We start from the raw sequence: 15,072 nt of genomic DNA on the forward strand, positions 1-15,072 counted from the left end.
AAACCATTTAAATAGGAACATGATTAAACCACATGATTCAGCCAGCCTAACAGAATCAACAAACAATTACATATTTAAAATACATCAAAATGACAGTACACAGAAATCTAAATTACTTTTAAATATCTGAAATTATTATGAATATATAAAAACACATATACAACCATAAGATACGTATCAAGAAAATACATATATATATATATATATGTGTATAAGGATATGTATAAGCATGCAACATATGTATAAGAAATATATAAAAAAATTCATACATATAAATATGAAAGATACAATAAAACATAGAACATATTAAAAGCACAAAAGACATAAAACATAGAACATAAAAGACCATGCTTAATAAGTATGGTGCAAGACTTTATTAAGCTAGGCTATTCATCACAAATTATTGAATGTATATACAATGAGGTCAAAATGAAAAGAAGCAATGACTATAAACCTGTCTTTAGTGCTCATAATAGACAATCAGTGAATGTGTTAGATAATAAAAATGATGTAGTAAGATGTGTAACTACATATAATGCTCATACAAGAGATGTTTGTAGCATTATAGAAAGAAACTGGTTGATAATGCTGGCTATGCCAGAGGTAAAAGAGCTATTAGGATCAAAACCGAAGTTCTCTTTTAGGAACATGGAAAATTTAAAACAGAAATTATGCTACAAGGATTTTAGAGAAAAAGAAGGAAAGGGTAATTATTTAAAGAAAAACTTAATGCAGAAATGTTATAATTGTACATGTTGTGTTGACATATTTGATACTTCAAATATATTTGAACATCCTATAACAAAGAAAAAATTTGAATTTGACTGCTCAGCTAATTATAATACCTGTCAAATAGTCTACCTTGCGGCTTGTGTTAAATGCACAAGTTTCTATGTAGGTAAGACTATTAGAAAGTTGAAAGAGCGCATAATAGAACACAAATCTGAAATTAGAAGGGAGATTATGACAAATGCATTAAGTAAGCATATTAAGGAAAATGAAGGCCATGCTTTTAAGTTTAGAGTGATTTGTGAAGTTAATCTTGGTTTGAGAGGGGGTGATACTAATAATGCACTAGAGCTCAAAGAACTTTAATGGATTATTAGACTAGATGCAGAACAAGAACCTGGATTGAATGTAGCAGTTAGTTTGAAACCAGTTTTTGTTAAAAGACAAAGAGAAAATATTTAGATTCTATATTAATATACCAATACTTATTAAGCATGGTCTTTTATGTTCTATGTTTTATGACTTTTGTGCTTTTAATATGTTCTATGTGTTTTATTGTATCTTTCATATTTATATGTACGAATTTTTTTATATATTTCTTATACATATGTTATATGCTTATACATGTCCATATATATATATATATATATATATATATATATATATATATATATATATATATATATATGTATTTTCTTGATACGTATCTTATGGTTGTATATGTGTTTTTATATATTCATAATAATTTCAGATATTTAAAAGTAATTTAGATTTCTGTGTACTGTCATTTTGATGTATTTTAAATATGTAATTGTTTGTTGATTCTGTTAGGCTGGCTGAATCATGTGGTTTAATCATGTTCCTATTTAAATGTTTTTTTAGATTCATTCAATTTTATGTACTAATAAAGGGTGGTTAACCCGAAAGCTTTGCTTCTTATTAATTTTTTTGGCGTATAAAAGTGTATTGGATTACTTAGAACTTGAATTAGATGTGTTTGCTATAGGAGACTTAGGGACACAGGTGGACAGTGGTCTCACCTTCGATAACCACATTGCCACAATAGTCAGGAAATCATTCTATGTGGCACACCTCATCACTAAGGACTTTTCATCCAGAAAAAAGGAGGTCATTGTCCCACTGTACTCATCCGTCATTAGACCCATTATAGAATACAATGCCCCATTTGGTATGTACCTCCCAAGACATCTGCTACAACTGGAAAGGCCACAGAAATACCTCACTAAAAGAATCACAGGCCTAAAGCAGATGTCCTATGCTGACTGTCCAAAAAATCTCCACCTATACTCTGTCGCATATCGTCTACTCAAAGGCGATCTCTGCTTAACATACAAGGCCATGTCAAACCCAGACCTGTTGGACATGCTACACTTAAAGAAATCCCAATCCCTCAGAAATACACGCTCCAGGGATCTAAACCTTGTCATCACAATGAACAAAACATGCTAGAGGGATATGTTCCTGACCCAGAGACACCCCAGACTCAGGAATAGACTGCCCATACATGTCAAGCAGAGTGCCTCTTTGGCCCTCTTCAAAGGGAACCTTGATGATTGGATGGGAGATAGGAAATTCACCCCAGGGATCACATCAGGAGCCCTGCTAGACAGGGGTCCAGGGAAGTAAATACTGTGGGAAGAAATAGCCAGGGAATTGTTATGGCTAGGCTTGTATAGGCCCTAGGGCAGATAGCCTAGTACCAACCTGTGTGTGGTCTAAACTGTAGCAACTGCTTCCTATATTGTAGCAAACAGTTGCTACAGTTTAAAAGTAAAAAAAAAAAAAAAAAAAAAATCAAATTTTGTTTTTACTAAAACCTGAACACTGTAGTGCTCTGTGTTGGCAGGGTATAAACTGTAGCAACCATTTGCTACATTTGTAGCAAGCAGTTTTCTACAGTTTAAAAATATTTTTTCTTTTTTTAAACTAAAACATAAGCACTGAAATGTTCTACAGTTTAAAAGAAGAAATGCTTTTTTTTAAATAAAATATGGTTGTGGATGGATGTTAAAGAGGGTTGGGGGCAGGGCACAGAAATGGGACCTGAATGGCTGGGGGCGGGGGGTCATGCATATGGTCACCTGGTTGGTGTGGCAGTAGAAGGAACATCCTTTTTTTTTTACTTTGAAGCGGTGGGGTGCTGGTTCATAGCACTGACCCAAAGGCCATTAAATTGATTTTCTTTGGGGATGATTAAGAGTTTAATGAAAAGCTACAGAGATCTGTTAAATTGTTCTATAATTTAGCCTGTATGTCAGAATGTGTTTTTAGACTCAGCAAAAAGAAGAATATAATTAGCATATATGACAATGCTGAGATGTGGAAGTTCAAGTGGAAGATCTTTCACAAAGAGAGAGTGAAAAGTAGGGAGCCTAATATTGAGCCTTGGAGGATTCCTATGTTAAGTGTCGCAATGCCAGAGAATTAATTACTGTTTAGATTTGAAAACTATCTTGCTATCCCTGAAGTTTATTTTTTGTAGTTTATTAAGCTGGAGCTCATTATTAACAGTTTTAAAAGCTCCGGTCCTATTAATAAGTACAGTACAAGTAATCAACCTATCATTTATGTTCTTACCAGTGAAGTCAGTGTCAGTGAAAGTAGCTGGCAGGATACTTAAAAACATGTTATTCAATGCACAGAAGGTCATAGCTGTTTGTGTGTTTAAATAATTACTTGTATAGTCATTTTTCAAAGATTTTTCAAATGGAATAGAGGTTTGACATTGGTTGGTAATCCTTAGTTGGGGTCAGTGGGGGGGGGGGGGCGTCATCTTTGGAAGTGGGATTACAATGGTGTGTTTAAAAAGAATAGGAACTGTGCAAATTGTGAGTGAAAGATTAAACATATGAGTGAAGGATTTGGCCGTTTTCTCTGCTGTTAATCTGAAGACAGGTGGATGGAGCTGACTGAATTTAGATCATGAGTAGTTTAGCTTTAGTAGTAGTGCTTTAGTTTCTTTTTCTGAGATGTCAAAAATTGTAAGGTAGCACAAAATGATGCTAGGAGGAAATGTTGTGGTAATGTTGTTTAGGACAGAGGTAGTCTTGGATGGTTGAAAGCAATGGAAGATGGAGTTATAAACTATCAGTGAGGTCCTCTAAAGAAGACAAAAGAAAATTTCGTCATTCTGTGATAATGTTTAAGGTTATTAAGTGGAAGAACAGTATTACTATTATCATTGTTTGTTAGGGAATGAGTAGTGGGACCTGCTAAGCACTTTATTTCTTTCCAAAAAGCTTTAATCTAGTATAGTAGGTGATTTGTTTTGTCTAATAAACAATGATTTAGCTGCTTTTGTAGCTATTCCTGAGGATCTCCTTAGGGGAAAGAAATTGTGATGGAGTTGTACCTTAGATGGGTCTTGTTTCCAAGCTTTCCAAACCTAATCTTTAGATTTCATTTAAGCTTTGATATCATCTGACAGCCAGGGCATATCTGAGCTCCAATTCTCCTTCTGTTCACTAATGGATAGCAAAGGGCCAATGCCATGTAGGTTGATTGGAAGAATGTCTATCTGTAAGCACCTTGATTAATGGATAGCAAAGATCAAATACCATGTAAGTGTTTTTGTATTAGTGTTAGTGTGCGTTTTCTGAAGGATATGAGATCTGAAACTCTAATGCATGTAATCATTTAGTGACTTCAATCTTCAATGATTTGCCCGAAAACGACAAATGCTATGAGGAAAAGACCAACAATATTAGGCAAAATTTGAACATTCTACAAAACTCTGCACAGTTAAGAGGTATGTGCCAACCAAAAAACAGCAGCAGGAGCACGACATGAAACAGATTCATTTCAACTCCAGTTTTTTCCTGCTGTCTGCTACATTACAGCCATTACTATGACTCGAACTGTTTTCCTTACTCAAGAAATACATAAGGACATACAGGTAAGGAACTGAAGGGAGCAGAGGGGTCAAGTAAACAAAACATACAGGTAAGGGAATTTAAGGGAGTAGAGGGGTCAAGTAAACAGAGCATACAGGTAAGGAACTGAAGGGAGCAGAGGGGTCAAGTAAACACTGCATACAGGTAATGGAACTGAAAGGAGGATGGGGAGATCATGTAACCAGAACATACAGGCAAGCAAACTGAAGGGAGCAGAGGGGGACAAAGTAAGGAACTGAAGGGAGGGGGAGAGCAATTAAACAGAACATACAGGAAAGGGAACTGAAGGAAGCAGAGGAGTCACAGCATACAGGTAAAGGAACTGGTGGGAGCAGGGGAATGTCAAGGAACCAGAACATACAGGCAAGCAAACTGAAGGAAGCAAAGGAGGTGAAATAAGCAGAGCATACAGGTAAGGGAACTGAAGGGAGCAGAAAGGACAAGTAGAGAGAGCACACAGGTAAGGGAACTGAACAGAGTACAGGGATCAAGTAAACAGAGCATACAGGTAAGCAAAATGAATGAAGCAGGAGGGGGTCAAGTAAGCAGAGCATGCAGGTAAGGGAAATGAAGAGAGCAGGGGGGGCAAGTAAACAGAACATACAGGTAAGGGAACTGAAGGGAGCAGGGGGGCAAATAAACAAGACATAAAGGTAAGGGAACTGAAGGAAGTAGAGGGGTCAAGTAAACACTGCATACAGGTAATGGAAATGAAGGGAGCAGGGGGAGGTCAAGTAAACAGAACAAATAGGCAAGCAAACTAAAGGAAGCAGAGAGGGTCATGTAAGTAGAGCATACGGGTAAGGGAGCTGAAGGGAGCAGGGGGGCAAGTAAACAGAACATATAGGTAAGGGAACTGAAGGGAGCAGGGGGAGGTCAAGTAAACAGAACAAATAGGCAAGCAAACTAAAGGAAGCAGAGGGGGTCATGTAAGTAGAGCATACGGGTAAGGGAGCTGAAGGGAGCAGGGAGGCAAGTAAACAGAACATATAGGTAAGGGAACTGAAGGGAGCAGGGGAAGGTCAAGTAAACAGAACATACAGATAAGCAAACTGCAGGAAACAGAGGGGGTCAAGTAAGCAGAGCATACAGGTAAAGGAACTGAAGGGAGCAGGGGGGTCAAGTAAACAGAGCATACAGGTAAGGGAACTGAAGTGTGGAAAGAGAGGAAGAGGAGGAGGAAAAGTAGCAATAAAAGGCAGCAGGTTGCTTTCTTAAATCCTCTTTGTGGCTGCAAATAAGTTCCATTTGATGGCCATTCTATAAGAGGGTTATTATGAAGTGGAGAGTAAATGCTGTCCTGGAAAATATTCAGCCAAGTAGTCAATCATCATTCAGCTGATCACGGCAGAAGTAGAAGAGAAAAAAAGCTTAAGACTTGCAAGATGTTACTGTTTAATGAGTGCAATCAGTGAAAGGAAGATCTAGTAACTGCATACTGTTGAAAGCAACATGCACCTGATCTAGTAAATGCATACTGAGTAAAGCAGCATGCACCTGATACTGTGTAAAGCAACATGCAGCTGATCTAGCAACTGCATACTGTGTAAAGCAACATGTACCTATTCTAGTAACTACCTACTGTGTAAAGCAACATTCACCTGATATAGTAACTGCATACTTGCACCTCTGGAAAGTAGTAAAACTGTTGATCAGTTCCTAGCTGATGCTATACCAAATATAGTTTTATACTGATTTTACTAGTGAAAAAGTTAGTGACACTGAAACCAGTTACGATATCTGTAGCCACTAAATACTAGCTATACGCCAATGCAGAGTTAAAGATCAAAAAAGCAGGAAAAGGAAGAAAAGCATTGTTCTTGATGTTGATAAAGACAGGGTTTGCAGGATTTAACAAGGAACAGATGATTTAATAAGTAATCAAACACATTGCTCATAAATAGCTCTGAAAAGACAGTACAGCAAAGTGAATCAGACTCCATAATGGGACATTTGTGGAAGAAGCTGACAGAAAGATGCAATAATGATACAGCTGCAAATACAAATCAATACTTAGCCATCTGTGCCCATTCTCATCGCAAATCAACACCCAAACTGTATATTTCTGGCATTAATATTGTATTTTATTAATCAAGTAAAGAAAAACATGCAGAAACACTTACAAATCTAGATGAGTTATCATTCCTTACTGTTTTGGCATTTCCAAAAGCTGCAGTAACAAAAGAGGGAAAGAAAGATCTATGGATTAGTACTTATACAAAATGAGGCTTCCCTCATCCCTCAGGACAAGACTACTATCAAAAAGCTTAAAGGGCATGGCTGGTGGCATAAAATCTCATAATAAATGAGAACTAAGCATTTAGAATGCGGGGATTACAAATCTTTCCATTACACACTTGAATATACAAATACAGTCTAAGGTGTTTGCCACAGTAATATGGCATCAGAGATCCAACCATTCAGACTCCTCTGTTATATATTTTGTGCTCTTTTGTAAGGAATGTTACTTATACTGCACAACTAGATGACAATTATCAGATCCATTTCCTTTTATTGGTCCTAGTTAATACAATTTGAAGTACAAGTAGCAACAGCGACTCCTACAGGTCTGTAGGTAAGTAAGCAGGTATACGGCATATTATGTCTCATCTTTCAGCTTCCATAGTATCCCCACGGTTGAGTAAGTCCTCAGAACAACAAAATTACACCAATATGAAGTTAAAAATGCCTTTCTCAATTGTTTTGAAAATTGTTTTCACTATTTAAACACCTCCTCCCAAAGATCCACTGTACTATTTATGTACTACTCTCAATGAAGACTAATAACTTTTTGTATGTATCTGTTTAAGAATAACCTTATTCCTTGTAGTTTGTAACAATATATCTTAAGTCAAAATGCATTTAGATCACACTATATTGCAATTGTTATTTAAATGTAATTTCTGCTTTGTAAAAGTGCCTTATATGCATGCAACTCAGCACCATATAACTGTGCTTAACCACATTATATAGAAGTAAGCATTTCACAAGGATAATGAAAAACAGGAGCTCATTTATGAACCATAAAGGTATCCATAATATTTACCTTTGTAAGGATATAAATCTGAGACCCTTCTGTCAACTCCTACAGATACTAAATCTGTCTTTATAAGATGGTGAGTCATTGTTTCAACCAATGGTGCTCATTGCCACTTCTCCACCGAACAGCTGGATAATGACAAGTGTATGTAATGACAAGTGTATTGCATACTTCTACATCGATGCTGTAGCCCGGTGTACACCTCATATGCTACATCATACACTTGTTGTAATGACCTTAATGACTCTTTTCAATGAGGTGTGCTACAATTAAAATTAAAACAAAATGTCCTGACTTGTATTTGTTGTTGGATCTAGGGCTAATCATTGAGTCATCTTTCATCAAAACTAGTTCCATTGGGGGAAAAAAAGTAGTTAAAACAGCACATCATCAACTGAAACAAAAAAGGCTTAAAAACAGCATTTTTGTAGAAGGATAATGTACCGCATACCCCTACAGCTATAAATGTATTAAATTCAAGACAATCTGCATTGGGGAATACAGACAAACTTTCTTACTCTATTATTTTGCAAGGTCTCTAGCAATAAATGGTCCTCCTAGGTTATGGTCTTTTTACTAACAAAAAATAATGGTTTAACTTACAGTGAGCACTTTTCGAAGGACTGTAGGGCTATTCTCTATACTTCTATAAATAAAAGTGCAAGCTTTTTAAATTCATAAAATGAAGAAATATAAAGAATATATTAAACACTCATACTCCTTTGAAAGATCATAGACTTTTCCAGGGACTGCTGCAGGGATTATATAAAAGACATCATAAATAAGGGCTTACAGGGGAACGTTCAAGTAAATACAAATTATTCATTTTTTCCAGGCACATAACATCTTGATGTTATCTACAGACATGCGCACATGCACGTGCACACACACACACACACACACACACACACACACACACACACACACACACACACACACACACACACACACACACACACATATTATGGCAATGCTACGTTTAATATTTCTGTACCCTTACTACTAGCAATTAGTTCTGCCAAGCACACTGGGGAATGCTGATGATGTCATGGCTTTATCCTAATGCAGTAAAGTCCGGAAGCCCTTCTTTTATTTTTTCTTGTGCTGTAGATGCATTTGAGAAAGAGTTTTTACCTCATCTTAACAGATTATCTTGCTCTGAAATACATCCCATTGACATTTTTTCTCTTTCTAGTATTCAGTGTTTTTCTTACAAAAGTTGTTGAGCTTTCTTATTTGCATATCTGTGTTTATACGCAAGGTATACTGCAATTGTTTTGTGAACTATAGCATACCTATAACATTCATAAAAACAAAACATGCTAACAGACCAAGAAGAAAGTGTTAGTCTGCTGATTTGCAACATTTAACTGTAGTTTGCATCTTGCTCTATTTTGTCTTGCAAAATGATGACTACTAGATCTAAGGCATACCTATTCTCCAACTAAGAATTATGTGTAAGCCTGCTAAAACACCAGTCTGGTTGTTATAGTAAGAATGAGTTTATCCAGCATACATAAAAGTTATAAAAAGCAATGCATGCTGAAGGTGTACAGGTCAGCTCCAAATATCCTTGTAATAGGATGAGTAAGTATGACCAAGGATACTTTGTTGAAGTCTATTCACTAAAAGTTGACAAACTGGGTTTCTGATAAAAGTATTTATAATGTGTCCCCAAAGTTTGGCAACTTCAGAGGTAGTTATATTAGTTCAGCAGTGTAGGGGAAAGCACCCTTCATGTGGTGTGCATGGAGTTATTGCCCCCTTATAAAATGCTTTCACTGGAAACCAAGTGAGCCTGCATTCATTATAAGAAGACATTTCAGTCCGTGACATTAAAAATAGGATTCATGAAAGCATTCTACAAACAAATACACCATATCCAGTAGCAGACAACATACATACCAGTCACTAATTTCAGAAAGTCACTAACTCACAGTGCTGGTTAACTAGCAATTATGTGGATGAGCTTGAACTCATAACTCAGGGTGACCATTTGTAGAACATCATTCATCAAATATCTTAAACTCCTAAAAAAGACTGGTCAAGACCTTTGACTGCCACTCAAGAAGACTGCATATAACAGAGATCTTACTTTGTGTGCAGTGTCGTGACTAGAACTTTAATGATAAGAATAAGCTCACTCTACCTTCCAGTACTGGGTTAGATTGAAGTAGCTGTTCTTTCACCCTCGTCACCTCCGCACTCTTCCCACAGACAGCTGCAACGTATGACATGACAAACTTGCTGGCCTCTTTAAAGAAATAAAATTAGGTTTGTTAGTGAGATAAATGCTATGACCTGTCTGCACTTGCAAAGAACTGAATTGCATTTATACACTGATGAACTACATGCTATTAGGCATTATAATAGTAGTAGTAGTACACTTTTATTGAATTTTTTTCTAAACGTTAAGAAATGTCAACAAAAGTTTCTACAGAAGTCTGTTAACATGCCTCCACATTTAAACAACACTGTACAAAATCACTACCTGCATTGGCTCTTTCATACCATTTAAAAATGGATTCTCTTAAGCCATAGCTCCATGAGTGCTCCATTGTCAATTTCAGCTCTCCAGTATTAAACTCGACACTCTAAGTCTATGTTGGCAATGATTCCTTTGTTTTGGAAAAGTTCTCCTCCTTCATATGTGTACTCCTGTAAAGTTTTATATATATATATATATATATATATATATATATATACACACACACACACACACACACACACGCACACACTATACATGTCTATGGATGTGTGCACATTGAATTCTGACCAGTTTAACTAAATGAGTTGAGCTATAGTCAAGTTTAATGTCAGTGATTCAAGGAGAAGCTTTAAAAATCAAAGTTTGTTTAAGGAGTACGTTTCATCTACAAACACACATGTATTAACTGAATAATTAAAGTAAAGAAGCATCACAATATTGTATATCTCAGCCTTGAGCTCCCATAAAATCTAAAACCTGCATAATATTTGGTATAACATTTTTTTTTTTTATTTAAGTGTCTAAGAATGTTTGGGTGGAATTCACAGAAATCTTCCTCAATTGTGTAGAGCTGGTAAATGGCAAAACCAACATATCAGAGCCAGCCTTGTGTAATTTATAAACATGTTTCTTATAAATATGCTTCAGTGCACATTGACATATAGAACTGCATCTCGGACGAAATGCAGATATGCATTAGGTATGCAAACAATGATTATATTGTATGCAGGAGTTGGAAAGATATTGGATTCCACCTGTGGGACACCACCATCTAATGGCTGAAATACAATGCTGAAGCCACATGGACAGTAATATCACACTGAGAAACAAGAGTAGCATACCCTGTGCAGCCATTGTGCTACTATACCAGAATGCGGAAATTACAAAAGCTGCAATATCCTATGCAGTGATGTGCATACAAACACTGCATGACAACAACACCTGCTGCCCTTACCACACCATTGATGACTAAGAAGCACCTACCAATGGCATTGCCTGTGTAATCATATCCCCTAATTTAAGTATATATTAGCATTTCATAAATGAGGCAGCAGTGGCCATAGTGACGCAAATGATTCAAAACTGCAGCTGGCCATGACCACAGAACACTGGGGAATCTAGTGCCACAAGTATTACTACACAGTAACACTTGTCTCTAGGTGTAGAGCACTGGTATACAATATAACAATATAACAGCTAGAAACATTAATTAATTTTCATAGTCTTATGTTGGCTGCACAGTATTCCAACTCCCGGGCTCTTCATGAATTTTGGCCTCGAAGACTGGGTATAGAAGTGCTGTAGTATCCCCTGCACAGCAGGTCTATTCCAAAGCAGTGTGAATCACATCTGCATGTACCCTCAGGTGGAGTCCTGCAAGAAAAATGCTCCTTTACTGGGAAACTCAGTACAAGCTTCTGATGTTGGCAATAGATGTTTTCTTGGTTGCTGTGGACAGTTCGAGATGTATACAATTCAGACATCACAAGAAAAGATGGAACCCCTAGTATAATGAGACACAGTGTGGAAGCTGAGATATCACATCACCATACCCTATAATAAGGCACAAACTGTCATCAATGCACGGAGGGACACCCTTAAGGTCAGTAGAGATGCAGCCCTTTTACAAGCTCATTTATGGTCAGTTTGTACTCTAGCTCATCTGGAATACCCATACTTCCATTCCTGTCAGTGTGTCATACAGGAGACAACTCTACAGCAGCCCAAAAACACTTTTATACAGCACATTTTGTCCACACTGGATTTGTAGCTTGTATTTATTGGACCGGATTTACAGAGATTCACTGTAATTCTGTTTAAATTATGTTACAGGTATCAGGGAGTATTACCCACATAGTACACAACAAATATAAGGTACTGCACATTATGCCTACCAATACTGGAGTATTTTTAAAAAAAACTAACTATTCTTTATTTCAGACCCAGTTCCCTGATGGTATGGATACTCCAAGGTTGAGAGTTAGGATCTGAACACTGCTTAGTTGGTCAAGAATGGACTACAACATTAGTGCTGTGCTCTCTTTCCATGCCAACCAGACCAAGCATTCATGATACAACCTTTTATGCTGAAGTATTCTATATTTTTGAACCAATGAAAAATTCAATAAACACATAGATGTAGTGCTTCTTATTGGGAAGATCTGATAGTAATCAATACAATATTCAGTCAGTGTCAGTGGTGCAACAGGTAGCACACTTGCCTTTGGTACAGAAGCCTGTGGTTTCTATTCCCACACCAGGAAGATTGATCAAAGACACAGCAGTACAGCATAAGGAGGTCGCTGCACTCGTGAGTGTGCCATCCTTCAAATAAGATGTTAAATTGAGGACCCATCTGCTTGAGTTGGTGGTTGCTCAGTCGGATGTAAAAGATTCCACGGCACCTATGAAAAGATTAGGGGAAGTTCCCTGACACCCTGACCAAATTTCCCCCAGTTGCATAAATACAATCTCAGGTCTCCCCTGAAAACAAGCTACTCTACCTTACTGGGACTAACCTGGTCAACAATAAATAAATAAAATATTCCTTCAGATTATGTTACTCACTTTAAAATCTGGTGAAATATCTACTATTTTGAAGTGAATGGATATTGGTTCATATCCTACTAGAACTACTTATACATTCTTCCTCCTGATAACGTTCATAGACCTACCTAGGTGCTATGTGGGTGAATGAATAAAATTACAAGATTTTCTCCTCACGGTGACTAAATTGTATGTATGAATATTTGTATAACAGGGCTAAATACATATTTCGGAAAATGAATTTTCTGAATTTGCTTTTGTCTGACTGATGACATCAAATTGCACTGTTATGACAGCTAGATACTGGCACACCATACAAACCACACACACAACCTACTATACGTACAAGTACCATACACTAATCATACACAACCATCCAAAAAAACGCACATAAACCACACAAAGCACACTTGTAACCTACCACAGCATACAAGCATCATTTATTAACTCTTAAAGGTTCATAGGTAAGTACTATGCTAGCTGCCCTTATGGGCCATTTTAAGCCTAGCCAATTTCCCTTTTGGTGCTTGAATTAGCCTATACCATTTGGTATTAGATTGGCTTTATCTATCCCATGGTCAATAATTATATATTACCCCTAGTGAGAATAATTTGGATCATACTACAGATTAGTTGGCGGATATCTAGTGTGTACCATTTATCTTCATCCACCCATCCACACTGAATAAGCATGACCTGCCCTTGATGAATCCAAACGAAGACCAATAGTTTACATTCTGCGTCCTTTCAGATTAGTTCAGTGATCTTTTCATGGCTTGGTATATGAGGCTGATCAGGTCTGTAGTTATAGATTTATAATAAGAAACGTATATGTCTCTTACACAACATTCAACATATGCATACCATAAAAAATACACTCAATCTACCAAATATTGAATCACCATATACTAAGTTATATACAAGCATTCAATATATTCATTATAAATATTTGAGTAGGTGCATAACTACGTGTGTATACATGTGTGTGTGCCTATGTGAACGTGCACACATGTATGTGCCCATGTCAGTGTCTGTCTGCAAGTACTGACATGTGTATGTGTGCCTTGTCATACATTCTGAGTAGCTGCCTGCATGGACTAGCAACCTGTAGGGTATTTACCTGGCCTGCAAAAACAATTATTGACTTTCAAAAGCAGTCTAACATTTGAGCTTTTATAAGCACTTTGTGTTAAGTTTTGAAGGGCACTTACCTGTTTTCCCTGCTCCGCTCTCACCAGTAATGAGGATACACTGGTCTTTGTCCTGATCTCGCATTGATTGGTAAGCTTCATCAGCAATGGCGTAGCTTCACATAGGAAAAGAAAGCAAATGGTGAGATGTGGGCACCAAGCACATCCTGTTGTTATAGACTGTATAAACTGCACCTGAATCACAGACCCTAGTGGCAAATAAGACCTGCAAGGTCCTCTTAGTCTTCTGGTTTCTCCAAGATTCTAGATAAACTGCAAGATAAACCAACATTTTTTTTTCATTGTTTACCTGGTTCCACTCAGTGTAAGAATTGCTTTATGATTATCACGTGTACTTGAATTCTGTTACTATTTTTAATGCAATTACCTCCTCAGGAAGGCTATTCCAATTACCTAACACTCATTCTGTGAAAAATACTTCATTGTTATCTCTGGTAAGCCTTTCATCTGCCATTTTCATTTATACCCTTCTGTTCTCATACATCTTTTTGTTTCTTGACATCAAGTACCTAGTTAGACTCTTTGGCTTCTCCTGCTACAGTCGTAGCAAAAAAATAATATAAACACTTCTTTCTTCTATACTGTGCCCTTCTTAGTTTAGGGATGCTGTCATTAAGCACAGAGTTATTATGCCGGAGAAAAAGCCTGTAGTCTGCTTAAGTAGAAATTAATTTTCTACAAACTAGTCCAGACCACATGTCCTTGAGCTTCAGCATTTCTTCCTGTTTGTCACTAAGGTATTTAGTATCAGCTGCTTCCTTAAGAATTATAGAAAGGAATGACTACATTACTATTTTATTTTTCTGCCTGCTTAGTTAGGCCAGATGAGATCTACCTGCCTGACAGTAGAATAGAATGCTGTTGAAATCCATAACATGCTGATATTTGGGATATTCTTTACAAAGATTAAATGGTGGAGTAAACGGTGAAGAAGAGGTTGATATGGCTAAAGATTAAACTACAGCATATTTTAGACAAGCAAAGTTAGACCTTATAATCTGCAGACTGAAAAGATAAAACAGTTAAGCAGTAACAAACAATCAGGCAGGTGAAACACTGGATGTACAGAACTGGGAGACTGGAGTTAGGGAAGTACAAAATGCAACAAGAAGGCTGGGAGTACAGTAATATTCAGTAACAGCA

The 15,072-nt window shown here is 36.9% G+C and overlaps 1 protein-coding gene across 1 annotated transcript in view; it reads right to left on the reverse strand.

Annotated features, from left to right (window-relative positions):
- Window positions 1-15,072, reverse strand: part of LOC122811661 (unconventional myosin-Ib-like) — a 1,027,360-nt gene that overhangs the window by 524,766 nt on the left and 487,522 nt on the right. The window contains exons 4-6 of the mRNA XM_044083653.1: window positions 13,930-14,024; window positions 9,833-9,937; window positions 6,767-6,813 (exon numbers count right to left, since the gene is read on the reverse strand). Of these exons, the coding sequence (XP_043939588.1) occupies window positions 6,767-6,813; window positions 9,833-9,937; window positions 13,930-14,024 (247 nt within the window). The remainder of the gene's footprint in view (window positions 1-6,766; window positions 6,814-9,832; window positions 9,938-13,929; window positions 14,025-15,072) is intronic.

This window comes from Protopterus annectens, chromosome 9.part0 (assembly GCF_019279795.1).
Source record: "Protopterus annectens isolate FY-2018-M chromosome 9.part0, PAN1.0, whole genome shotgun sequence".
In the NCBI taxonomy this organism is placed as follows: domain Eukaryota; kingdom Metazoa; phylum Chordata; order Ceratodontiformes; family Protopteridae; genus Protopterus; species Protopterus annectens.